The sequence below is a fragment of the Hippocampus zosterae genome, chromosome 16 (assembly GCF_025434085.1).
Source record: "Hippocampus zosterae strain Florida chromosome 16, ASM2543408v3, whole genome shotgun sequence".
In the NCBI taxonomy this organism is placed as follows: Eukaryota; Metazoa; Chordata; class Actinopteri; order Syngnathiformes; family Syngnathidae; genus Hippocampus; species Hippocampus zosterae.
Genome location: NC_067466.1, coordinates 17594607 through 17622004, shown reverse-complemented (window position 1 = coordinate 17622004; position 27398 = coordinate 17594607). Strand labels below are relative to the sequence as shown.

The 27398-nt window shown below is 44.8% G+C and overlaps 3 protein-coding genes across 7 annotated transcripts; all 3 read left to right on the top strand.

Annotated features, from left to right (window-relative positions):
* The first annotated feature begins 384 nt into the window (after positions 1-384).
* Positions 385-8734, top strand: st6gal1 (ST6 beta-galactosamide alpha-2,6-sialyltranferase 1). Its single transcript, XM_052047196.1, has 9 exons — positions 385-586; positions 1452-1529; positions 4686-4892; positions 5050-5394; positions 5514-5778; positions 6793-6890; positions 6960-7061; positions 7136-7310; positions 7406-8734. The coding sequence occupies exons 2-9, from the start codon at positions 1518-1520 to the stop codon at positions 7663-7665; spliced, it is 1464 nt and encodes a 487-aa protein (XP_051903156.1). The 5' UTR covers positions 385-586; positions 1452-1517; the 3' UTR covers positions 7666-8734.
* Positions 8735-10972: 2238 nt separating this feature from the next.
* On the top strand, positions 10973-18478 carry uimc1 (ubiquitin interaction motif containing 1). Of its 4 annotated transcripts, none has more exons than XM_052047179.1 (20): positions 10973-11185; positions 11838-11959; positions 12062-12149; positions 12313-12434; positions 12520-12676; positions 12797-12945; positions 13044-13646; positions 13927-14048; positions 14515-14614; positions 14681-14785; positions 15352-15395; positions 15501-15715; positions 15781-15821; positions 15902-15977; positions 16324-16665; positions 16773-16848; positions 16959-17061; positions 17174-17222; positions 17342-17375; positions 17911-18478. In XM_052047179.1, exons 2-20 carry the CDS (start codon positions 11840-11842, stop codon positions 18074-18076), a joined length of 2712 nt encoding a protein of 903 aa, XP_051903139.1. In that variant the 5' UTR covers positions 10973-11185; positions 11838-11839; the 3' UTR covers positions 18077-18478. The 4 variants fall into 4 exon arrangements, with proteins under 4 accessions (XP_051903139.1, XP_051903141.1, XP_051903142.1 ...); XM_052047181.1 differs by having other exon boundaries at positions 11047-11185; positions 13044-13628; XM_052047182.1 differs by having other exon boundaries at positions 11047-11185; positions 15501-15667.
* Positions 18479-19049: 571 nt separating this feature from the next.
* On the top strand, positions 19050-25384 carry LOC127588460 (hexokinase-2-like). Of its 2 annotated transcripts, XM_052047197.1 has the most exons (12): positions 19050-19214; positions 19558-19626; positions 20365-20445; positions 22385-22547; positions 22752-22900; positions 23088-23207; positions 23588-23683; positions 23754-23853; positions 23920-24103; positions 24180-24335; positions 24736-24969; positions 25123-25384. In XM_052047197.1, exons 3-12 carry the CDS (start codon positions 20386-20388, stop codon positions 25313-25315), a joined length of 1455 nt encoding a protein of 484 aa, XP_051903157.1. In that variant the 5' UTR covers positions 19050-19214; positions 19558-19626; positions 20365-20385; the 3' UTR covers positions 25316-25384. The 2 variants fall into 2 exon arrangements, with proteins under 2 accessions (XP_051903157.1, XP_051903158.1); XM_052047198.1 differs by lacking the exons at positions 19050-19214; positions 19558-19626; positions 20365-20445 and adding an exon at positions 21509-21784.
* Positions 25385-27398: the final 2014 nt, after the last annotated feature.

The window sequence follows — 27398 nt, the reverse complement described above, 5'->3', positions numbered from 1 at the left end:
AGCATTTTTTTGTCATCCGAATAGTAACGTTGAAATGTTGTCTGCGCCGACAATGGCGATGGACGCGTTCGTCTTTTCCCTCCTTTTCCCCACTGCAGCGATATTGCGTGTCTTGTCTTGACTGGAGAATGGTGAAGAACCATCACTGAGGCCAGAAATACCGGATACCGATCAGTGAATTTTCAAATTAAAATTATAGACTAAACTATTAGCACCTCGACGATTCCACGACATGATAGGAAATGTGTTTGTTTATTACTAATAAATATTTTATTCTTTATGTCCGTTTTTACCCACCGTAACTGGTGTAAATCGCAAAAAACGCAACTTTAAACTCTTATTGTGAAAATCAACGGAAAAATACCTGCAATGGTTTTTGCAAACTTGGTGCTCACTTTCCTGCGGGCCGAGTAGGAGCTGTACTTTCTCCAAACGCGACTTGGTCCCTACTACCTCCAAGCACCCCGTGAAGCGACCATGGCGACTATTCTCGCCTTTGTGTAGAAGGGAACCGCGCAATCGGAGAGGGAACCCGGCAGGTGCGTGGCGATGCTGAAGGACCGAGTAACAGCACTACTTCACACAGGTCAGCCCATCTATCTATCTATCTATCTATCTATCTATCTATCTATCTATCTATCTATCTATCTATCTATCTATCTATCTATCTATCTATCTATCTATCTATCTATCTATCTATCTATCTATCTATCTATCTATCTATCTATCTATCTATCTATCTATCTATCTCCATCTTCAATTGCATATTTTATGTTGATCAAAATGTATTTTAATGGATCTCTGTTGAATTGTCTTAGTAGTTCATTTTTCAAGTCTTTACATGCAAACTGGTGAAACAAGTTGTCATCATGTCAAGCATGTTTTTTTTATATTCCCATGAGACCGCCTTCCTTCGTGAATCTGTTTTTTTTTGTGACATCGGGAAATATGTGAAGCTTTACATCGTAATCATCAACTAATTTTCGAGTGAGGCTAAATAACGGGATGTGTCTGAGAATTTATGTCCCAAAGCAAACAGGAAAACTGTGCTGTAATTCCTACAGTACAATTTGCCTGAAAGAATTTGCCCCATAGCCACATTTCTGCTTTTTGGATAAACAATGTAGTCTGTAACTTTCTGTACGACAATAAGATGGTTTGTCATCAAATGACAGTGCAAACAGGAAATGTGAAGTTTGAATTTTACCCAATGTTTTGCAATCAATCTTCCACATACGCGAAATTGTAAATTGAATCGGTTAATTGGAATCAATACATTGATGTTTTTATTTATGCCCACCTGAAGTTGTATTTGACTTATAAGTTCGGTAAAGGTCCTGAAATTCTTTGCCCAGGTCGGTGGTGTTATGTTTAGCTTATCGGAGCACACCGCACACAACGGTTATGACTTGTGTAGCATAGCCGGTGTGAATATATCTTTCTTTTGGCAGGAGGGATGAGAGGAAACGGAAGGAAAACGGAGTGTTTCTAAGCAACAACAGCAGCAGCAGCCTACGATGGGCTACAAGGTACGAGTCATACACGCAGAACACGGATGGACGAATGGGGAAGTCAAGTCATTCAAATGTGGGTTTAATTTATCCAAACAGTTCTAACAGTTGTCACAGCTGTTTGTGACGACTCCTTACGAGCATTTTTTTTTTTTACAAAGTGATCAGTAACACCGATCAAGGACTACCATTTTGGAATATTGATATACATTAAATCTCCCTCCAGTTTGGGGTCCCACAATTTCCTGGAATTGTTTGGGTACAGTTTAGAGCTCAATTTTGTTCTGGCCGCCATTTATTAGAAGTAAAAACTGGTAGGGGGGCCTATTTCAAGTTCAGTTTTGCGAAAGAGTAGTTTGTTGAATTCTCTGTAGTCCTGCTTTTTACACCGACAGTGAGCGACTATTGTAAACTTTTCATTTCATGTGACATTTTTACTTGTTCTGATTTAAAAAAAAAATCTTAAATGTTGTTGCATATTATTTACAAATACGTTTACTCATGTTAACGTTTTATTTGGCATTACACCCAAAATGTTTCAGATTTGGATTCTTTTTTTTTTTTTACAATACTTAAGCCAAAATATGTTGATGTAGCCCACAACCATAGGAGTTTCAGATATTTATATATTGTTGTTGTTCATTATAATTGCAACCATCTTTTGGACAAAATATGCCTTTTTTATTTCTATTTTGAGGTAATGAATGACAGTCTACCCTAATTTTGATGGGGGAATTCTTTTTGCAGCTTCCTGCAGTGCTGCTTTTAGTTAAAGCTCAACCTCAAAACCAACAACTGTGCATTGTTCAAACATGAATTTCTCCAGCCGTTACGAATGGCATTTATCGCTCTCTCTTTACGATATTTATTTTGTGGCTACTTGGAGATAAGCATCCAATCAGATATGCCGCCTTTATTACAATTGGGGTCATATGAGCAGCATTTAGCTCGGGAAAAGAGAACAAAGGGATTCAGGTCGATATCTTTACGCCGATTCAGAGTGACATTGCCATCTGTCACCACATCCTCGGGCGGTTGCCCAACTGTTAAAGAAGATGATCATGTTGGTTACGCAACCACATAGACAGACACGATTTTGTTTTATTCAGAAACTGGGGGTATTTCTCAGCAAATAAGCTTCATGGCGCTGCACTCTGCTTTTGTGCTGATTTGAATGTGCAATAAATGCTGCTGTAAAAAAAAAAAAAAAAAAAAACATGTCTGGTTTATGTTCTGGAAGAAATTTCTTAACTAGAACATTTTATAAGTAGGGACATGTTTTCCATGTAAATGCCCTAATCCGTAGCAATTCAGACCGAAATGTTTTCTAAAGCATAAAAATGCATCCAAATATGTTCCAAATACATGTTACAATTAGATTGTTGCACGATAAATGAGAGTTGTGCCTGCGGCCTCATCGTCTTTCACATTGACGACGAGGACGCCGCATCGGCACATACGGTCTCGACATCCCTCTTAGCCAATGGGATGCCAGGATGATGCTCAATAAGTAGCCAATGGCAGAGCAGCTCTAAGTATGTTGCGTTCAGGAAACTCGGAGCTGCGAGTCGCACCCCAGACTGTATTTTTTGCCTTTCATGTCTGTACCCTGTTGAGGCGTGTTGTAACTTGAACATTTCATAAGAAGAGACGTTTGTAAGTAGAGGTACCGCTGTAACTGGAAATACACACAAAACCCGCTTCACTCACTGCGGATTAGTGTCTGTTGGAACAGCAGTTACTTCATTAATCCACAGCATTATGAATGACCTCCACATGGGAAAAGATAAATAGGACACTCCAACCCAAGCAAAATGGAGCAGCAGCCTGCTGAAAGGCCTCTTTGCTATATATATATATATTTTTTCATAAATTCTCCCGAGGTCAGTCGTAAAAAAGGAGATAATCTCCTCCCTCGGTCCTTATCTGACACAAGATTTTTTTTTTTTTATTACATTCTCAGTAAAATCCAAGCCAAGCGTCCATCATTATCGGGATTCACAAAACGTGTAAATGGCAACCAGGTCAAGTGACGGAAGGCCGCCTTCTCCGATGTCCCTCGTCGCTTTTATTTTCCTCGCTGCTGTATTGAGGGCGTGCACGCCTCACTTTCCTTCCTTGTTGCTCATCTATTCTGCCCCCGGGGCAGTTGAGACAGGCTCTTTCTCACTGACTCTTTTCGTCTTTATGAGTGAGCCACTGCGAGCGGTTTCGTAAGACATCTGGAATTTGAGAATGAGGAATGCACGTTTTTGTTCCCCACGCTGGGGAAATTGTTGTAAATTTCCCCAGTGTGGGACAAATAAAGGATATCTTAAATGTCTATTTATCGTAATTAAATGAGATTATATATGACTAGGGCGGCCCGGTGTTTGACGGGTTCGCACGTCCGCCTCACAATGCAGAGGTGCAGGGTTTGATTCCGGCTAGGGCTCTCCTGTGTGGAATTTGCATGTTCTCCCCTTGCCCGTGCGGGTTTTCTCCGGGTACTCCGGTTTCCTCCCAAATTCCCCCCCCAAAAAATGCATGGAAGGCTCAAAATTGTCCAGAGGTGCCATTGTGAGAGCGGATGGTTGTTCGTCTCTGTGGGCCTTGCGATTGGCTGGCAAATGGTTCAGAGCCGGGCGGCCCGGTAGTCCAGTGGTTAGCACGTGGGCTTCACAGTGCAGAGGTACCGGGTTCGATTCCAGCTCCGGCCTCCCTGTGTGGAGTTTGCATGTTCTCCCGGGCCTGCGTGGGTTTTCTCCGGGTGCTCCGGTTTCCTCCCACATTCCAAAAACATGCGTGGCAGGCTGATTGAATACTCTAAATTGTCCCCAGGTGTGAGTGTGAGTGCGAATGGTTGTTCGTTTCTGTGTGCCCTGCGATTGGCTGGCAACCGATTCAGGGTGTCCCCCGCCTACTGCCCGAAGACGGCTGGGATAGGCTCCAGCACGCCTTGTGACGCTTGTGAGGAGAACCTGATCGGAAAATGGATCTATGGATATTGTATATCTCTAGCTAGGTAGCTAGCTAGGTAGCTAGCTCTGCCGCCATCGTTTCATGTCCGTCTGTCATGATCATGAGCTCAAATGTCTGAAAGTTGGAAATTTGCTTCAATATTTTGTGTCTGAACACAAATACAGTATATATTTTTATGAATCTGATTATTTTTCTATTTTTTTTTTTTTTTAGATCCCCGGGGCAGCGATGGACCGCGTGAGCCTGCTGTGGCGTCTGCGTCGGCGTGCCCGCCGCGGCGCCCTGTGCATGGCCTTCTTCGGCATCGCCATGACGCTGCTGTACGCCCTTTGTGCCGAAAACAGCGTAACTGTCACCGACGCCATCTTCGGCGTGCGGGCGCGTACCCGAGCCCAGCCTCGCACGCGCGCCGCCGTTAAGGTGCGCGGTCACCGTGTTCGCCGATTCGCCTTCGTCGAGCTCGATAGTCAGCTTTTGTGCCCCCCACACCCCTCGCCCCTCCCCAAAAAAAGCCCTTTTTCAAAAAACATAGCTGCCAATTTGTAAATCTAACAGCATCATGCGACCTCCTCACCAGGTGCTTCGAGGCGGCTCCAAGCTAGCGTACATGGACCCCCAGAAGCTCCCCGGCGTGGTCCCCGGTGACCCCCGCCTTCCCATCCCCGTGCTATCCTCACCCAACCACACCCGCCAGCACCAACCCGCCAAGCCAAAGTCCAAGGAGGGCCGGGGTTTCTTTGCCAGAGTGCTGCCGCGGCCCCTGGTGAGGGCGCTGGACACGGTCTTCGGGGGCCGCCGGCGGGGCCAGCTGAGCGACAAAGGCGGCTTAGGGTCCAACGGCCTTCCGGGAAAAGTGTGGAATGAGCACATGTCCAGCAGCATGTTGGGGAGGAGACTGAAGAAGGTGTTTAACAACTACCAGGTGAGGTGACCACGACAAACCGGGGACGCAACGGCAGAAGAATCATTTTTTCGCCTTTTGTCCCGACAATCGTGAAAACTGAAATGAGGAGCCAACCTGCTCCCATTTGTTCCCTCCAGGCCATGAACAAGTACGAGGTGAAGCTCCCCGATGCGCCGGGCTCGCCCCGCGGGAGGGCGCTGAGCGGGCCGGAGCTCTTGTGCCAGCTGTACCAGAAGGTGGCGCTGTCCACGCTGACGGCCGACCTGCCGCCATTCTCCTCGTTGCCGTGGGCCTCGCAGCTGCCGCCCAAGCCGCTCGCCTCCCACGTGGGGCCGTTCAAGAGCTGCGCCGTGGTGTCATCCGCCGGCTCGCTGAGGGACGCCGGCCTCGGCAAAGAGATAGGTGGGACAAAGTCGGCTGTACGCGCCCCAAAGCGCTTCAACGTCTCCTTTCATTGGCTATTGGGAGGGGGGGGGTTGTTTTTGTGTGTGTGTGTGTTTTCCTTCCTTCCTTCCTTTCTTCTTTTTTTTTCCAATTTTTTTGGCCTTTATCATTTTTTCTCTTATTCCCTTTGAATTTATCTCTTTTCTCTATTGTAGTTTTTCCTGTTTTGTTCTTTTTGGGCTTTTTTTTTTTAACGAAAAATTCTCTTGAACATTCTTCATTTTTTTTTTCATTTAGTTTCATTTTCTCATCTCGTTTGTTTTTTCTTTCCTCCTCGATTACTGCTTTTCTTTTTTTTTCAATTTTTTTGGCCTTTATCATTTTTTCTCTTATTCCCTTTTAATTTATCTCTTTTCTCTATTGTAGTTTTTCCTGTTTTGTTCTTTTTCGGCTTTTTTTTTTTTTTTTTACAAAAATTTCTCTTGAACATTCTTCATTTTTTTTCATTTAATTTCATTTTCTCATCTCGTTTGTTTTTTCTTTCCTCGATTACTGCTTTTCTTTTTTTTTTCAATTTTTTTGGCCTTTATCATTTTTTCTCTTATTCCCTTTGAATTTATCTCTTTTCTCTATTGTAGTTTTTCCTGTTTTGTTCTTTTTCGGCTTTTTTTTTTTTACAAAAAATTCTCTTGAACATTCTTCATTTTTTTTTCATTTAGTTTCATTTTCTCATCTCGTTTGTTTTTTCTTTCCTCGATTACTGCTTTTTTTTCAATTTTTTGGCCTTTATCATTTTTCTCTTATTGCCTTTTAATTTATCTCTTTTCTCTATTGTAGTTTTTCCTGTTTTGTTCTTTTTCTGCTTTTTTTTTTTTTTTACAAGAATGTCTCTTGAACATTCTTCATTTTTTTTCCCTTTAGTTTCATTTTCTCCTCTCGTTTGTTACTCTTGCCCAGTTTCCCGTTTCTAACCTTTTTTTTTCTCTCCTCCCCGCCACCCCCATTCTTGGTCACGTTCGGCTTCAATGACAGACTCCCACGATGCCGTGCTGCGCTTCAACAGTGCCCCCACCCACGGCTACGAGAAGGACGTGGGTTCCAAAACCACCATCCGGCTCATCAACTCGCAAGTAAAGCCGCAAGCCCCGACGGCAGTTCCCAACTTTGCGCTTTTCGACGACAACCCGCATGTCTTGCAGGTGATGGCGTCCGACGACCACCATTTCCTGTCCAGCTCGCTGTACAGCTCAGGTGTATTGGTGGCCTGGGACCCTGCTCCCTATTCCGCGAACCTCACGCAGGTGTTAATGTGCCCACATGAAATACTTCAAGGTTAAGCGCGGCGCAGTTTTTGCTGACGCGGTCCATTTCGCAGTGGCTCAACCGCACCGACTACCCCATCTTCAGCCAGTACCAGCGCTACAGGCGGCTGCACCCCCAGCAACCCTTTTTCATCCTTCACCCGCGCTTCTTCTGGCAGGTGTGGCGGCAAATCCAGGACAACATGCCGGAGCCCATCCAGAAGAACCCGCCTTCCTCTGGCATGCTGGGTAATGGGATTAGATTTGATTGGGGTTCATGGATGTTTTTTTTGGGGGGGGGGGCATTGTGTCATTTTTTTTTTCATTCGCTTTCCTCCGTTCAGGTACGGTGCTGATGATGTCCCTATGCGAGGAGGTGCACGTATACGAATTCCTGCCGTCCCGCCGCAACACGGCGCTGTGCCACTACTATCAGCAGTTCCACGACGACGCCTGCACGCTGGGCGCCTACCACCCGTTACTCTACGAGAAGAACCTGGTGAAGCGGATGAACCAGGGCTCCGATGACGACATTTTCAACCGCGGCCGTGTCACGTTGCCCGGGTACAGAAGCCTCAAATGCAACGCTACACACGCAGGTTAAGCCGCCGTGCATGTCGGGCACAGACGACGGAGAATTATAACACGCGCTGCTGATGTGTTTATCCTCAATAGCGTTGCGAAATTTCAAGAACTTTCAAAGTTGGAAATAGGCACGGACTGATTAGCAGTATCAATGCTTGGGCCTGTGTCTGGTTTGCAACTTTCCATGGGAGGCATTTATGGAATTAAAAAAAAAAAAGTTGCTCCATTAAAAATAAAAACGCTGCTTTATTGAAGCGAGGGGGGAAATTTCTGCTTTATTTATGTCGCCATTAATCACAGAAAAGTCTTAAAAGGGCTTCACATGCCCACAATTGACACATATTAACGACATCCCCCTGATTTTTATTCGCAGGAGGGCAAGGAAAAATCCAAAGCGAAATTATGGAGCAATTTAGGTACTGTAATGCCCTCACATGTGGGCAAGGAGAGCGGCCTATTTTGCACAAATCCCCGCTTATTACTAATGTTACTATTTATGTGATACTAAAAAAAAATCCTGTTCATTCCCATGGAAAGTTTCCATTTTGGACCATTTTCTGAATTGCAAATTTTCTTTCCTGGCAGCGTTCATGACACTTTTGCAAAAAGATAAAAAGAAAAAAGACTTCATGCCAAATCAACACATGAACAGCAGGGAAAAACTGCACAAAGAGCAGCTTGATATGTCTGGTTGGAGCAGACTTGATAATAGATCATTTGGGGGAGAATGAATGTATTTACTGTATGAAACTTGACATGTTTTATTTTTAAATGGGCATTAATTGCATCTCAAATTGCTTGTTTAAGTAATCACACAGAGTTCAGTTTGTGGTGGGAGAAGCTCTTGATTTTTTTTTTTCTTCACATTTTAAAACATTTCCGAGGCATAAAAAAAAAGTTGTCACATTTTTTACACACTCACTGACCCTATTTTAAACTGGCTGTCGCTTTTACTACTGATGACCAGGGGCAGAGCAAGGGGGTGTGACGAGGAGAATATCCCCCGAGCCCCCCACATTACTCCTTTGCAGAGAGATGCCACCAGATGGTGCCAAAGCCCCTACTTTTGTATCACATAACGATAGAAATCGAAACCAAACGTGCATGTTTTTAAAATACAAGAGCAAGCCGAGCGAGCCCCGCGCGAAGCACGGGGAGATTCAAACCCAGAACCTCTCAAACTGTGAGACAGACGTGAAAACCACCATGGACCGCGCTCACAACTGAAGGAAATTCCCAATCCAAGGTTTCAGCGCTGTAAAGTCCTACGAATGGCAGCTTTGGCTTCAAGGGGATTTTTGAGGACAATCGAAATGTACATGATGATCTCAACAAGCAAGCAAGCACTTTGTGAACATTTTTTGAATGAAATCATCATCACATGCTGTGGAAAATGTGCAAGAATCTCTTGCTTGAAGGCTCATAAGACTGAAGTTAGCTTATGTATTTTTTATGTTAGTTGATTCGTTATCTGCGTTTATATCACTGTTTTTCCCCATTCGCTTGTCCTGGCCTGTTGCAACGAAAGCAGTTGTCCCCCATCATGATAATGTTTTGCCATTTTTCTTTCTTCTTGACATGTCACTTATCGAACCGTCTTCCTCTGTCGTTCTTTTCCGCCCCCTGTTGGCTTGGAGGCGTTTTGCGTTTCAAGTTGGCTTGGAGCAGTACACTCCGAGTTGATGATGGTAAAACCCTTTCAACGTTTAGTTGTTAATTGTTAAGCGCACAAGTGCAGTACATTGACCAAATGCTTCAATGTCTAGCCATACTGTCGTCGAAATAATGTGATGCGAGGACAGCTTTGATGTGACAAAGCTAAGCTAAAAAGTGGCAACTTTCGATGTGTTTTTTTTAATGTGAGTTCCGAGAGAATCGTAATCGTCATTTTTGTTGTTGTTGTTACTGGACTCACCTGAATTGTTGATGTCAGTGCTTTTCTGAGGGCAACGTTGATCTCGATGCACTCACTCGTCACACCTTGCATGCTTCATTTCTGCTGCCTTGATGTTCGTTCGTTTGGATGTTTTAAAGGTGTTCGAATCCCATGCATGTATTCTGTTCTGTCCATCACTGTAAGAAACATCACGAATCGACGTCACTGCCTGAATAATAAAGTAGATTGTGGCGCAGGAACTGGCTTCACTGTTATTACTCCACCTTAAATCTATGTTATCAATTTTCAACTCTGGTCCGTCTTAATTCTTTGATTGGGATTAAAGTTTGGGCAGTTTTCTTTGTTCTATTTCAACTGGTGTCCCCGCAGACAGGTGGTGTCTCTCTATGACTGCTGCTGGAAACCTAATCAATTATTTAGGCTGTGTGTTTTCCGTATGAGCCGGCTTTATTACATCATAAAATGGCGCATATTATCAAAGTGGTTTGTCCTTGTGTTTGTAAAATTAACCAGGAATATATTTGCCAAGAATTGACCAATGAACTGAAATAACATGTATAATAATCCAGATAACACCATTGTGGAAATTTCCCCCCAACAGCAAAGGAACTAAGCAAACACACTTGCAAAATAACATTTTATTAGTACACTGTCAAAGAAATAAAAAACAGAATAGGCCCCTTGTTCAAGAGAAAACGCCTTGCAGTGCTGAGGCTGACCAGGGGGAGTTTGGGAGTGTCACACAGCACCAAAGAATGGTGACAACTTGGTGAAGTGAGGACAAAAACTAATTCTAACTTATTATCGGATCAAATATTTGCCTCGTAAAAATAATAAATCATGTAGGCATTGTATTTTTGCAAACACTGCAGAAGGTTTACAGAGGTGTCATTGAAGTTTACGTGGGTGTTTAGAGACCGCAGGAAAAAGGGACACTAAAGAGTCTCCTGAACGAATTCAGCCGCTGACCTCGCTATGCTCCTATAAACGTTTTAAAATTATTAATAATTAGCCTGTGTGACAACACTGATCATAGTAATGGGTTGTCACAATAATCAACAATGGTTTAACAAAGTAGGAAACAGACAAATACAGTATCAACATGCAACACATTTCTATAAATCTCCGTACGTTTTTACGTGTTATCGCCTCAGCTTTATTGTTGGCAGTGCTGCTCTCATGTTCTTATTTTGTTGTTATTTTTTGTGTGCTCTGGTATTTTTCCTCCTGACAGTCTTTGAATAAAATCGTCATACAACAGTCGTCAGAACAAAACAAATCCGGCGATGTGACTATTGTTTTTTCCTGAGTCTTTGAAGACATCATTACGTACGCGCTGCGTGCAAATAATGGAAAAACTCCCCATCTTGAATCCTCCTAAAATAAATTGCTCATCTTGCTGAGATTTTACCTTCGCCGGATTGACCAAGGAACACTATATACGGTCGCTAATTTACCGTTTGGAAACACTGAACATCCACGGCTGCACAGTCCACACACAAAACCTGGCCACTGCAAGTGGTGAAATTTTTTTTTTCCGTTACAGCCTCTGAAGGTATCGTCAAAAACGCGTGTTACGTATCCGTTGCGTCACCACGCAGTCCGAAACAAACATGGCGCCGCGAAAGTGAGGGGAAACGACGTGAGTTCCTTTAAACTCATTTTCCTCACCGACTGTGTTTCTTCCTTCGTAAAACTAAACGACTTTCACTACACATTGTCGCAAATCGACAATTTAAAAGCCCTAAATTCGTCTTGTTTGTCCATTCAACGTGTGGTTCGTGTCCCGCCATGTTAGTGTCGTTCTGTTTTGTCACGTCAAAATCACACTTGTGCCTTGAAGTGAGTTTCTCGTTTCATGCTACACATTTCAAGATAGGAACATTTATGATACATAACAAGGAAAACATTGACCACGACTGTTATGGGAATGCTACCATAGTTTTTAGTGGAAACCTTGACAAGTGAGTAATTTGTTGCATTTTCACCCAGAGGACTCGTACATTGCAAAGCAACTTGATACATTTGCAGTGGTCTCTTTGATATTTGTTTTCCAGAGCTGTATATGAATGACAGGAACAACACTTCATAGTCAATGGTTAATTCAAGAACCCCCTCGCCACCCCCACAAAATCAAAAAATGTATATAATTCAGAAACTATAATGCCTTATGTGACCAAGTAAATGACAGTCAGCAGACCACAGTGGAAAAAGCAGGAATGCATTACAGTTAAAAAAATGTTGATTTAAGATCGAATGTGACCCCGGAAATTGTGTTCTGTGTGTGTTAAAAGGAATGGTGCGGCCGAGCAAGATGCCGCAGAAGAAGCAAAGCAACAGGGGCGGACCCCCTGAAAGCCAGTCGTTGGACCGAGACTCAGAGGAGGAGGATGCTGACACCGATGATGAGCAGCAGGTAACGAGTCAAAAGTACTCTCACACTCTGTGCTTTTAAGCCCTTTTATATCTGCTGTATATGACGAACCATGTTTGTAGCGCAATGTATTTGATCTCTCAGGATGAGTGCTCCACTTCACTTCTAACGCCATCCTTGTCAGATAGAGAAAAGCGGTGGCGAGAGAGGAAATGCAAAGCCAGGTGTAAAGGTAGGGAACGTCTCAGCTCAGTGATAAAATGCATATAGCAAGCCATGTGAGCTGTGAATGTCGGACTAGTAGGACAATTCAGTACACTCGTCGATACAAATGTACTGCTTTTGTTGATGTGAAATTATATGGGCTGGAAAAATCACTCCTCTTTCTGTCTCAGTTTCTACCTCAGAGATGACAGAAGAGGAGATGATGGCCTTGGCCCTGCATCTGAGCGCGCAGGAAGCCAACGTCGGCGCGCAGCAGGAGGACGCTGCTCTGATGAAAGCCATCAAAGAGAGTGTGAGTAGAGTGAAAGAAAGGCTGCTAGGAGGACTTTAAATGTAACGGTACAGAAGTTTTTTTTTTTTTTTTTAAACCCTCCTAGTTGTTCAGCCAGAGACGAGAGCTCTCTCAGAGTCAGAGTCTGCTGACCGAAGCAGACACCATCTTCTCTCAACGCGGTCACTCATACTCGAACGGCATGGCGGAGTTACGCAACAATCTGACAGCATCGGAGAACGTCTGCACAACCCTTAGCCGGGGTGAGTCACGTATGAAAACCTCTAACACACCGTCTCCATGTGGAATGAAGCACAAAGGAGACAGTACCTCAGGGTCCACTCGGCTCTTGACCGCTTATGGGTGTGCTGTTGTAATTATAGAGGTGGACGGGAACGGTGGAACCCAGCGAGGTCAAACGTGGAAAAGTAAGGAAAGTCCTCTGGCGGGCTTGTCGCAAAGCACCAACATCTGCACTCAGGCATTGGCCAGTAGCTCCGAGTCAGCGCTTGAATTTTTGGACTCGCCCCAGGTAACGCACATTGACATTGTGTTCGATTCCAAAATCCATAAGTCCAATTGCTTTTTTTTTTAAGTCAATCGACATGCTTTTTTTTAATATTCTACCAGAGCTGCGATTCCACGCACATCGACGATCAGCCACTCCCTAAATCCCCCGTCTTCGCCTTGAGCGGTCGCCAAGCCAGGGTGACCTCCCCCCAGCTGAGCCAAAACACGCCGGAGAGCTACAAGAGCCCCAGCTACGCGCTTTGTTCGCAGCCTTCGCCGGCACGCGGCAAAAGTCCCCTCTTTTCCGAGTCGGACACGGGAGACGAATGCGCCAAGTATTGCAAAAGCGCGGCGTTTGGAGATGAATCTCGATGCGACGGTTTTCTGGACGGCGAAGCAAGCAGCCCGGACGGACCAAACTCGGACTTCATCTTCTCTTCTCAGGAGAGCTCAAGCCCGTCCGCTAGGCCTTCTTCCTACCCGCCCATGAGCCTGGTATTCCCAAGGAGCCCGGCGCCCTCCAAGAACTCGACACTGCCAAAAAGTAGTCTCCTCTTATCGGGGACAGATGGAAAGCACGCCCAAGATGCCCAATCGACCAATGTGGACCGGAATCCATTTCTGGGTGTTGCAGATGACTCATCTGAAACGGAGCTGACGAGCGACATGACGCTTCGCTGGTCCGACGAAGACGCCGATCAGACGGTCCGTTGCGCCGCGTCGGTACATGCCCAAAAATGTTGTTTAAAAAAAAAAAAAAAAAAAAATCAGTCCCCAGCATCACTTTTACTGATCAAAAACAAGTTAGGGTAACAAGCAGGACAGACAAAACGGTATCAATCACCCTTTACCTGAAATTGAACTTTGAAGTCAGCCATTTTGGTTTTGAAACGGCAATTTTTGGGCAAATTCCAGGTCTCCCTATTTTGATTACCTCATCTATTCCCGAAACAATTTCAATGTTTCAAGGGCTGCGACTAATTCTCTTTTCATCGTATTGCAGCTGGTGAGCTCCCCCAGTCCAGTCTACCCGGACGAGAAGCGCTTTGAGCAGGCCGAAGCACAGGCAGCCCATTTGAACCAGGTGACCGAAGCGGCTCTGGAGACAAACGGCTCAAGCTGCAGGTACAAACAAACCAGACGTGCATTGCCGCTCAGGCGAGCCTCACATGTGGCAATTTCTGGCATCTTCAGATAAAAAAAACACTACAGGTGACCAAAATACCAAAACAGCACAAAGATTTCTGTCGCAGTACCAAGACTGACCTGTGAGGGGCAGGACTGACTGAAAATTGCAGCAGAAGAAGAAATAAGAAAATGCTCGGCAAATAACGCAACAGTTTGAACTTTTAGGAGTCATGATTATGTCACGATCCGATCATGGGGGGAAAAAAAATCTCTCTGAACACACCAGTTAGTGTGTACCCAGCTTTAACAATTACATCCACGCCTCCTGTTGACTTTAAAAGGAAGGGAAGGAGAAAAATAAATCAAATTTGGCCCGATTTTGGGTTTATGTGTGCCTTGCTTCAACCAACGCAACATGTGGCAAGACCTCCCGTTAAACGATCACGTCTGAATGTGTTTCCAGTGTGAACACCCAGCAGTCTGTCCCCGCCCCATCTTTGGTTCACTACTACTGGGGGGTCCCCTTCTGTCCACGTGGTCTGGATGCAGACGCGTACACACAGGTAGTGCGCCGCCGGCGACTTGAGCTGAGTGGAGCACTTCTCCCAACGTTGTCATGTGGCTTTCAGGTGATCGTGGCCCAGATGGAGTTGTACGAGAAGAGTCTGAAGGAGGCTCAGAGGTGTCTGTTGAGGAAGGCCGAGTGGGGGGACGCCATCGTGCCACAATTGGAGGTGTCCCAAGATTAGCACACTTAGCATTGATGATCACACACACAATAGTTACTGGCCCGAGAAACACACTGACGTCGGAGACACCAAAATCAAACGCGAGCCATTTTAAGACTCGTTGTTCTCTTTCCAAAGCAAAGTTTCCCATAGGAAGTAATGGGAAATGTATTAATTCATTCCAAGATCAAACTACAGCCATCATAAAACCTTTAATAACTGTTCAGGTAGGTTTTCACGAGAGAATATTCTCACGTGAACTAAAAGCTAAACTAAAGAGTAAACTTTTTGCCTGCAAGCTTCACAAGTAAATTTTTAGGGTCGTCGTTAGCCATACTGATTCTACTTTTTTTTTTTGTGGCATCTTGGTGATGAGGAACTATGCTGAAATTAGTTTAGGGGCTTTGCAACCATCTTTTGGAATCTTAAGGACATTTGAAACCTGAATTTTCTCAAATGATTGTTTTGGGCAAATTTTGCGGAACAATTATTTCTTCTTATAGCGCTGACGAACGCTGCAAAGTGATCGAACCTGATTGAAGAATTTTTTTTTTCATTCATTTTTGTTCCAGAAATCCCCATTATCTGACTCTTCCCACGCAAAACCTCCCCGAAGGTAAAAACCTGCCTGCGTCTTTTGACTTTTAAATCCGCAGGAAATAATTAGGCTTGGGCTTTGCGTTTGACTTACCCAAAAGTAATTCCCATTTCCTTGCTTTAGGCTTGGCCTCAGACGCAAAGATGCAAAGCTTAGCGGTCAGGAAGGAGACAACCTTCTCTTGGAGGAGGAGGACGAGGAAAAGAAGAAAGAAGAGGATCAGAAGGTGGAAGAGGAGATGGCCGAAGAGACTGCTCAGACAGACTTTGACGTCTGTGCCGTGTGTCCGGGTACTTCACGCACGGCTTTAGGAACGAATTTTTCCTCCCGTGTTTCAAGTAAATCCCGCCCGAGTACATTTTGCTTCTCTCAGAGTTCACTTTTAACTTATGTTCACCCACAGAGACCCAAATGAGCGAGGACGATCACACGGATCTATCGAAGGTGATTGGCGCTTTTGCAATGGAACTTGATTTGACAAACGTTGACCTCACCATCTTGCAATCGGCCGCCTTCCTCTGTAGCCCAGCAGTCCGGAGTTTCCTGCACCTGCGGCGAGCGATGACGATCAAGCGGCGGAAGAGGAGAAGACGATGGACGGTGAGGCACATTAAAGGAGATGATGCACATGTGTCATCGTACAAAAGATGACATTTTTTTTGTGCAAATTCACAAAGGACATTTCCTTTAAAAAAAAACTACTTCTAGATTTCCATGAGTTGCTGCACCGTTTTTGTTCAGTTGCATTAATGGTTACAAACCCGCAGGCCTCAATGCTAGTTTCTTTAGCCTTCCCATGCCGTTGCGGATTGTGTGTTTGCATTAAGCTAACACACTTTTGTTTCGTTTGAGAGTAAACCTGAACTATTAAGTGGCAATAAACAATTTCAAGGCAGCACATGCAATTCAAAAATTACTCGACTGACCTCCCAATTTTCATCTACAGGAAAAACTCTATTCTTCGATCAATCCTCGGAATGCTCTTATGCTGAAAAAGGTGCCTTTAACTTGATTGCATTCTCGGCTGACGGAGAGGCTCAGAAAAAACACCTCGCCGCCAGCGACATGGGTCGAAACCCCGCCCCGACGAATGAGGAGGAAGAGAGCGAGCTCGGAAGGTCGCGTTCGCCCGAGCCGCAGCCCGCCGGCTTCGAAGCTGCCGTGGAGTGTCCCATTTGCCAGGGAACTTTCCCCGCCGGCAGAATCGAGAGGCATGCGGCCTACTGCGACGGCGAGGTGGAGACCTCGGCCATGGACGACCTCATGCTTGCGGATGAACGTTCACAAGGTTGGAGGAAGACGTCCCATAATTCATCGTGCTTGTTTTGGGCTCTTTGACCACTTGATGTCAGTGTTTCTACCTCCTCCCCCCCCTTCCAACTTGAAACACTGTAGCAGCGTTCTTGAAGCCCAAAAGGAAGCGAAAACGGTGGGCAGCAGAGGAAGAGGGCGACGCCGCCGCCTCTGACACGTACGTTGCCCGGCAGCTCCGAACACGTTGCAAAAAGTTTAGAGATAGAAGGCACTATTGTTGGGCTAATATCATCCCCCCCCCCCCCCCCCCCCACCAAAAAAAAACAGAATCCAGGAGAAATGTTACATCTGCCAAAAGGCTGTGGCCCTGTGCGACTACAGCGAGCACACCGATCTCTGCATCCAGCGGCGGGCGGCCAAAACACCCGGGGTAGGACTCAACCAACATGCCTGAATATTCAAAAAAAAATGTTAGCATATTTAGTGAGCATTGCCAAATGCTGAATATTTTTCTTTCTTTTTTTTTTTTTTTAAACGTCCAGAAAGGGAATCTGTTGGCGGCTCTGGAGCATGTAGAGAGCAGGCATGCAGGTGAGCCCCGCGCGACCGATCGTCGCCCCATCCGCTCGTGCCAAAGCTGCACAATTACAAAAACGGCTGACATTGATCCAGAGAAGAGTTGGTAAACTTGTCCATGTCCTCGTGCGCAGGAGCCGGGACGTCCAGGTGCAGACTTCAGCAAGGGTAAGCTGTCAATCACTTCTCGGCGAATACGACCCTGACTGGTCGCCGGTTAGCTCAGCTTCTGACAGTCTGAATGGTCTTCAAAGGCTTAATGGGCTCAATGCTTTTGTAGTTTAAGGCGCCTTTTTAGTGGCACCTGCCGCGACGTCTGTTTTGGGATTACAATTGCTTACCGACCGAGAAATATTTTTTTTAAATAGCGATACATAATTAAAAAAAATTTGAATAATGTCAATAAGTCCAGTTTTATTCAATAAACAATTTTACAGTATCATTTAATTTTGTTAATTGATTTATCTTAGATAAATAGTGAAATAATAATTGACAAATGTATACATTCAAGATCTTTTTATTGACATTTTATTTTTTAACTATTGGATAAATATGATCACATTACAAAATTCACTTAAGGAGAATGTCTTTTTGAAATTTCTTTTACAACTTAATATTCATGCTTAAACTTCAGCATTTTTCTTGGGAATGACCACCCCAAAAAATAAGACAATTGGGCAAATGTTGACTTGTTCACGTTCAGCGACGTCATCGATCTGAGGGACGACAACGAAGAAGCGGGCGTTTCCACGCTGGCGGTCAGCAACTCGCCCATTAAGTCGTTCACGCCCATCTCGGAGGCCACCGACTGTCTCGTCGACTTCAGGCGCCAGCAGTGGCCGAAGAAACCAAGTCACAAACGAAGGTGAAGAGGAGAGGCTCGGGGTGCGGGGGCGGTACCCGGTAAGCCTTGATGAAGACCGAGGTGGGCCCACATCAGCACGGCGGCCTTGAGACTCAAGTCTCCGACCAAGAATGTATGCAACGCGCTTGAATGCTCATCATGAGGCTTTCGAAATCCCCCTCAGCTGTACTGCACTGAAGCAAACACCCCCGACCCCTTTTTTAATTTTTATTTTGGGTGCATTGGAACTAAGTGCAAAATGAAATTGGCATTTAAATTCAAATGCGAACAACACTGTGATTTGAATAATGGTCAATGTATGCATGTAAGCTGTCCCCCCCCCACACCCCAAATTTTGGTGATTTTTTTTTTTTTTACTCCTTAAAAGATTGGTTCATTTATTGTAAATAAAACATTGTCAAACACATTCAGTATTTGATATTTATTTCAATAAATGGGTTGATTATGAAGGAGCCTCTGAGAACTACAGTGGGAGAAGTGGTTTTGTTTTTTTTAGCGGAAAACCCCTTCCAATAAACGGGATCCTGCTGTTTCCCTCTTTTACTTTCTGAGAACATTTTTTACTTGCAAAAAGTTTATTTTGAAAGCTGAAATGTTGTTTTCCATTTTGCGAGTTAAATCGGAGATGCTGTAGACAACCACAAATACAGGCTCAAATAGTGTTGGGTTCACCAATGTTTTTCCCATCAAGTATTTTTTTTTTTGATGAACCAAAAATACACTGCATATTAATTCAGTGTTTCTGATACCAATTTTGGATATTTGTGCTTTTCATGGGGCGGCTATGATCTTTTAATACCTTTCTACACCATGAATAGACTAATCATGTCAAATATGCTGATGTAAAGTAGCAAGTATTTTCATCTTGCGTGCATCCTGTTAAATTAATTTTGCTTATTTCATCAGGTCGGAGCTTTTGCATTTCCTCACCAAAGCGTGTGCGTGCGTGACACATTGAGACACGCTTGTGGGTTTTTTTTTTTTTCACAATGTCACAATGCTCACTTCCACTCAGTCAATGCTGCCCCCTTCATGTACTCGCCTGTTAGAGTTTTCTTTTAGTTGAGCTGTGATCCGCCGCTGCCTTCCTGTGCCTGGAAGTTGATGGCTGAGCTCGCTCACTTTGTGAGAAGACGTAGCAGGTGAGTGATGTCGTCTTCTTTTTACACTTGATTGATTCACCGGGTGTTGTTTTGGGTCAAATTGCGCGGTGTTCTTCAGCATTTATGACAGCACTGTCGTGTTTTCCTCGTGTCACAAGTGGGGGATCCTTCATTTGTTACTTGTCATGTACTTTCAACCTTTCCATTCATGGAGTACAACTTCAAACTTGTTTTACCTGTTGGCTTGTTGAAATCTGCCTGCAGCTCTTTAGTCACCTGCATAGTTGTCTTTTTAGCGTTTAGAATACACACAAATACGCCTCAAGTATCGCTCATTTATACCGTATTATTATTTTTTGGTTGTGTTTGTGGTTTTTGACAGATTTTGTGGGAGCGAAAACCATTTGGGGGATTCCAGTGTGCTTGGACAGTGGCTGTACGTTTAATCCAGGTCAGGAGACATACTTGTCATATTGAATGTACACAACGCCTGGAACAAAAGCACGCTCAGGCTCAGTCTTGACGGTGTCATTTGTTGGGTTGCATTCACAATTCTCCCGATAATCCAAGGGAATACCTTCCACACGCACTCGCGGTAATGGACCTGATAAAATATTGGTTTTACGCCTCCCATATGCTTTCGACACATTAACTAAGGAAATGCTTTTTTTTTTTTTTTTAAGTATTCTTCAGCACCTTTTCTCTCTCACTGTCAAGAAGTGTGGGACAATCGTATCATTGAGGAAATTTGAAAACTCGCTGGTGCTGATCTCCAAATCAATGGTTAAAAAGTACATGTTTCATGCCTTTTCCCCTTGTGGAAGTTGAGGCTGACATGAAACCACCTTGTTTGCCTAAAATATGTCTGTTAGCTTGCATCATGCAAAACGCCATAGACGGGCGAATGGAAATGAGCGTAGATATTACCGTCGTCGGGAACCTTTGGATAAATACTGCTTTAATACACACTAAGCAGTAGCACATACACACACAGAGAAGGGCAAAAGAGTTAACCGCATGTTTAAACACCCAACATCTTCATTTCACCTAAAGGCTCATCGCTTCATGCTAACGTATTCCGACATGCTCTATGTGCATTAACGGATATTAACAGAGACGTTAGCCTTATTCAGCTGCTACCTGAACACATTTTGTTTGTAATTACCTCGTTTTAATCTTCTCTGTGCAGGGGAATAAAAGAATCGCAAAAATGAGCGACGAAATCTCCACCATCCACGTTGACGGTATCCCTCTGGACACGCTCAGTAAGGTGCGTGTTAGCCCACTGTTCAATACGCGAATTACGCTGGCCGACATTTTGCAATTGAGTGTGATGGCCCCTCAGATCGCGTGTTCAATGATTGTGTGTTTGTGCTCATTTGCAAGAAAGAGCCCCCCCCCCAATTTTCCCTTGGGGGGGCAAAAAAAGTCACATCAACTTTTTCCACCCGTGACTCGGTGCGTGGCCGGGTGAGCATCCAGAGCTACTTTCAATCGATGATGCACAATTGGAGGTGTACTTCATTAGCATAGTGTTAAGTGAATGACTACAAAGTATACTACCCACAAGCCCCACGGGTGTCCTATCATGTCAAAGTGAAAGGATAAGCAGAGCTGCATTGCGGTGCACAGATTAGCATTAGCCTCACAGCTTCGGCTTCTGATTAGCAGCTTGATTTGTGTTTGCGGTGTAGTGGATGGAAGTGCTGCCTCCGTTAATGAAAATGCTTTAATTGCGTTGCGTAGCACCCTCGTGATGATAAGCGGCTCAGATGATGGTCGGGTGGATGGATGTGTTGGGTCGTCACAGGGCTCCACCCCTTTTTCTTCACTGTTACATACAGCCTGATAGAGGTGTGGAGTCACTTGCATGAGACGGGGCTTTTTTCAGCGAGACACGAAATAGAGTGTGAAATGTGCTGTAATTTGCCAAGTAGTAGTTTGATAGTAGTCAATAATTAGGGGACCCCCTAGGAACTGTTTTAAACTGTGGGAAAATGTACAATATGTCTCCTTTAAGACTTCTATTTTCATTTGAGGTGTGGTGTCACCAATGGTAACCTCATCGAGGCGCTCGGATGTGCGTGGTAGCCACTTTGAGTCATGATGGAAGAATGAAGGCATGTCGTCACAAGTCCCGTCGAGAGCAAGGAGGCCGGATTATAATCAAACCCAAATAGTGTGAATGAGGCCTGAGCCGACACGCCCGTTGGAAAATTACTGGAAAATGCCGACACGTTTTTTTTTTCTCAATTTTCGAGCTTCGCAAAGCCCGCTCGTGGCACGAAAGCAAACAGCACTAAGGATGCGTTCATGAGATTGAGCCACGGCGTCAACCTGCCACCAAGGAACTTCACCAACAGCAGCAGGATGTGATGAAAGGAGTTCCGTGTCGCAATGTACACAGGCTCTCCTTTTACAAGCCCGTGTGCTGGTCTCCGAGCCTTTTATTGCAAATGATATCGCTGTCATTGTGCTTGAAGGGCTTTTTGGTCCAAACCAGGGACATGTTTGGCGAGCGCCCACGGCTGGTTGCAGTTTGACGGTGGGCGTTTCGCCCGCTTTTATGGGCAGGACAGGAAAACAGGAATTGTTGCTTTGGTCTCAAGGTGCTAGTAAGCGTCTTGTGTTTTCCGGTCCAAAAATGACCTCCTCTGCATGCTTTTTCTTTGTTTAAAACATGCCAACATTCCAGCACGCCATAATAAGTCGGTTAGGAACTCATCACGCCTTTATATTCATACGCATGATTTCAATCCCTTTCGTCCATCTTAAGTCAGTCTCTCATTGTTTGGTGGTGTGTTGCATAACAACTGCAGTGTGCAGTTGATGAAAAATGAGATGGAGAGATGGATAGCTAGATGTTTACTGCTGTAAGTACCTTAGACGTGATACTCCGGTTTCCTCCCACATTCCAAAAACACGCGTCGCAGGCTGACCGAACACTCTAAATTGTCCCACGGTGTGAGTGTGAGTGCGAATGGTTGTTCGTTTCTGTGTGCCCTGCGATTGGCTGGCAACCGGTTCAGGGTGTCCCCTGCCTACTGCCCGAAGACAGCTGTGAGAGACTCTCCCCCCCCCGTGACCCTTGTCAAGCGGCTCGGAAAAATGGATGAATGGATGAACCTAATGTGGCCCGACACATTCATGTAGTGATCCCGGGCCGCCGCTAATGTCGAACCCTGGTTCACCTTTCCTTTCCTGTACAGGTTCAGACTTACCTGAAGCCGTTCACGCTGTCCCTGGAGGTCCTGCGGCAAATTTCCGCTCGACTGGAGCGCGATCTGAGGCGAGGCCTGGGGAAGCACTCGCACCACAGGGCCGCCGTCCAGATGCTGCCCACCTTTGTCACGGCCACGCCAGACGGGACGGGTAACGCAAATCGCAAAGCAGTCGCATGCTAGCACATCATTGCGATCTCCAGAGTCCATGTAAATAAACCTCCTGCTGGTACTGAAAAGCATTGGAGGGCATTTGAATATGAATCAGTTTTTCTTCGGGCGGCGGCGCTAGTTAGCGAAACCAAAATATTTGATTGTATTCCCGGACAAACGAGAGACGTTGCAACCCCCGCAGAAAAAGGCGACTTCCTGGCTTTGGACCTGGGCGGGACCAACTTCCGGGTGCTCCACGTGCGAGTGCTGGAGGAGGAGCAGAGGATGGTGAAGATGAACAGTCAGATCTGCGCCATCCCGCAAGAGATGATGCGAGGATCCGGAGAAAAGGTGCAAAAAAAAAAAAAAAAAAGGAAGTGAATCTGTGAAGAAGTTATATTTTGGAAAGTGCACAACTGCACTGCATCGGACATTGAGATGAATGTGCTTTTTACGCCATGAATCATTTCACACCAAACGGACGTATCCTGCTCTCCTGTTTTTTTGAAAAGCGACTTTGACGTCTGGCTCTTTGCAGTTGTTCGACCACATCGCCGCCTGTCTGGGGGAATTTCTCAAGTCGCTGAATTTGCTGGACCAAATTCTCCCTCTGGGCTTCACCTTCTCCTTCCCCTGCCATCAGAAGGAAATTGACAAGGTCCCACAGACACTCGCGCACTAGAGATATCCACTTAAGATTGTTTGATTGGATTTTTGGGCAGTAAAATGTGGAATTATTATGCAGAAAAAGGTAGCAACCATTCAAGCAAAAAGGGAGAATTTTAAAATTTTATATTTCAGAAATAAAAGCATGCATTTTATTATTTCAATTTTTGTTTAGAAGTAGCTTTTAATTCAAATTTAAAAGCAACACTGAAAAGGAAAATACATAATTGAAAATAAATTAATCACTTTGGGAAACAAACCTTTAATTAGAAAATATATAACTCATTTTATAAATAACATCTCATAATGGGGGGGGAAAATTTTTGAATTGCTTTTGAAAGGAATTTGACGATTTTGTTTTGCGCGCCGCAGAGTATCTTGATCCGCTGGACGAAAGGCTTCCAGTGCTCGGGAGTGGAAGGCCAAGATGTGGTGAAGCTCCTGCGAGAGGCCATTCACCGACGAGGGGTGAGTTGCGTCGGGTGTCGGTCGTCGGGCGAGGCGCGACGCATCGAAAACATCCGCCGCTGTCGTTCAGGATTACGACGTGGGCTCCATCGCCATGGTCAACGACACGGTGGGCACCATGATGAGCTGCGGCTACAAGGACCAAAGCTGCGAGATCGGCATGATCATCGGTAAAACGCGTAACGCGCAACGGCGCCGCAGCTTATGCCAAATATTGAACCCCCCCTGCATTGCAGGCACGGGCACCAACGCCTGCTACATGGAGGAGATGAAGAATGTGAAGCGGGTGGAGAGCGACCACGGGCGCATGTGCATCAACACAGAGTGGGGCGGCTTCGGCGACAACGGTTCGCTCCGAGACATTCAGACCGAGTTCGACGTCCAGGTGGACAAGACGTCCATCAACCCCGGCATCCACATGTACGTTCGTACGTCGACGGGAGTAATCCGACGCCATGTTCCAACCCACTCGGGAGAATCGGGTGTTGTTCTGCAGCTTTGAGAAGATGATCAGCGGTATGTATCTGGGCGAGATTGTGCGCCTCCTGCTGCTGAGGATGACAAAGGACGGGCTGCTCTTCAAGGGGCGGCCGTCGGAGGCGCTGCTGTCGCCGGGCGGATTTGAGACCAAATACATCTCCGATATAGAAGAGTGAGTCCTTGTTGTCTTAATTTCCGGGATCATCACTTGTCCTCAATTTTTCCTCATTCTCAATGGAGCACTTAAGCAGGACACAATAATTTAAATAATATGGATTTACATATGTATGAGCAACGTTTAAAACCACGGTGTGCTGCGCGGTTGACTTTGCTGTCACCTAGTGGTCATTTTAGGGCGGTGCACAATACTGATTTTCCAGTAATAAAACCAATTATTTTCATTTCTGTTTCTCATTTATTTTCTAGATCAAATGTGTATTTTCAAAATAATTCAAAAGCCCATTTGTTGAATTTTTCCTTTCTTTTCAGTGTAATATTTTAAATGATCAATTTCATCTTGGACGGATGGAGTATGCTTAGTTGAGTCAAATATTTGTTTTTCCTCCCATTAGGGAGCTTGACGGTCTGGAAAACGGCAAGAAAATCTTGAGCGGCCTGGGTCTGTCGTGGGAGCTGGTGGACGTGCGCGTGGTGCGTATGGTCTGCGACACGGTGTCGTCGCGCTCGGCTCGCCTCTGCGCCGCCGCCCTGGCAACCATCACCACACGGATCCGGGTCGGCCGCGGCCTGGACCGCCTGAAAACCACCGTGGGAGTGGACGGCTCGGTGTACCGGAAGCATCCCAAGTAAGACACCCAATTTCAAGCGGGAAACTGGAAACGAGCCATCAAGAACTCAAGGGAGCCAGTGGGGGAGGGGCGGGGAATCCTCTGTTACGATGCACAAATCAAATCGAGCGTCATTTTGCAAAACCCTGTCTTTATTTGCCTCGCTCGCAGCTTCAGCGCCGAGCTCCAGGCCACGGTGCGCCGGCTGGCCCCCGAGTGCGAAGTCACCTACCTGCTCTCAGAGGACGGCAGCGGCAAAGGGGCCGCCATGGTCACGGCCGTGGCGCAGAGGCTGGCCCGCCAGTCGCGCCTGCTGGAGGACAGCGACGGTGAGGACAGCGACGACGACGACGACGACCAATGAGAAGCCTCCGACACGAACGCACGTGGCGCCGTTTATTTCCCATATTTTGGGGTGTCACCGCCTCATTGGGGGAAAAAAAAACCTTCAACGCAGGTTTTTTTAACTTTGAAAATCTCAACGGTGTGACGTGCTGTGAATGCTTCAGTTCATCCGGAAAGGAGTCACGTCGCTTCACCTTTTCCAAATATTCTTAGATGACAGCCATATTCCAAAATGGGTTAGGTAAAATTTATTTATATCTAAATCGTTTTCTAATTTTCTACAATCTTGAACATATGTTTCATCTCAAGAATAGTCTTTTTTTTGTCACAATGTACAGTATTCATGATATAAGACATAGGAGGATGATTTGTGTCGTTTTCACCCCTACCTCTTTGCATACCTCTCAAAGCTCAAATGTGGACTGGGAGCCATTTTCCGCTCTCTCCAGAGAGACTCACCATGTCCGAATTGAATCCATTTTGGAGTAAGGCTTGACAAAATGTATTTCAAATGAGTTGGTCTTGAGGAAAAGTGTTTGTCCTCCTAATTGAGGATTCCCAACGTCAGCCGACTGACAAAAATTGTGTTTCCAGTCTCTTCATTTGAATGACTTCATTTGTATGGATGCAGATACTTGAGCGCGGCAAAACTGCCTTAGCTGTTGCCTTAACAGGGTGTGCCTTAACATCAACATACCCCCAAAATCCCGGACAAAGGCTCACTGTGAAGCAACAATGAAGCTCCTCAAACAACTTCAACATTGTGGCCAAACAACAACTGATTGTGCCTGATCACAATTTCACTCCTGCGATGAAAACCTTTGAAGGTGTCAAGATTATGATGACAACATTAAATGCGTTTTAGTCCCGTAGACAAAACCTGCGCTGGTCCATTTTTTGTGACTTGGAAGCTTTGCACAACAGCAGCAGGTAAGGAAGCCGACATCCATTTAAACATACGTGGAGTTGTTTACCCTGTTTACATAAAATCAGGCTTGACCGTTTGGGGTTTTTTGTTTCTTTCGCTATTTTTTTGCAAGGGTGTGTATCCTGGAGCAATGTGTACAGTACTGTATTCTCTATCCCCAACAATGCTGATATGCTACACCCTAGTGGTTTGTTTCGGTATTGCACACTAGGCCAGTTCAGCTTTATATTTGACCTTTTTTTTGTACAAACAATATTACAGCCAGACTCAAGAATATTGTGATGATGAAGAAGCTTTTTTAAAGGGTTGTCTAGTTGCAAGATGAGTTCGAACGTTGCTTGGATTTTTAGTTATTCTGCAGATTATAATCATGCAAGAATAAGGTTTTATATTTTCGAGGGGAGAAATTTTTTTTGAAGTATAACTCGCAATTATACTGTATGACTTCATCCTCAGAATATATGACTATTGTTGTAAAGCTACTTGAATAAATAAGGGAAGAAATTTCATCTGTGCTGTGTGTTACAGTATATTCGACAAAGTTTATCCAATCCAATCCAAAAAACATCTCTCAAAAATGTTCTTTCTTTCATGTACAAATTTTGATCTCAAATACTGTATACATTTTTATTCTTGTATTAAATCTGTAATGTAAAAACTACATGGTTTTATTCTAAATTACAATTTTACACTTTAAAAATACTTCTTTTGTTCCAAAAATGTATTTAATATTGTATGTCTGATTTCAATTGGAATTTTTTTTTCTGTTCGTGTGTGTCCTGGGAGGAGTCAAATATAGAATATTAATTGAAGTGCTTATCGAAATAGTTGAGCCTTAAAAAATGCATTCATGCCTGGTTGAGAAAGAGTTAAATTGTTCTTTTCTGCAGACTGCAGTCTTATAAAATTCCTAGTCATCAATCTCGCCTGAATTTCGATGTGTCTGTGTCTGTTTGTGTTACTATTCATCTTAATTTTCAACTGGGCTATCAGAAAATGGCAGGCTGGATATTTCCAGACACATGAACAATGGATGCTGTCATTACAGCCTCCATTCAATGCTTCACCCACAAAAAAAAAGCACTGAACGCATATAGTGCCTGATACCACCACACATAGCATTAGTAATGATAACATGAATTTGAATATTTTTTATTAGACAATCAACATTTTC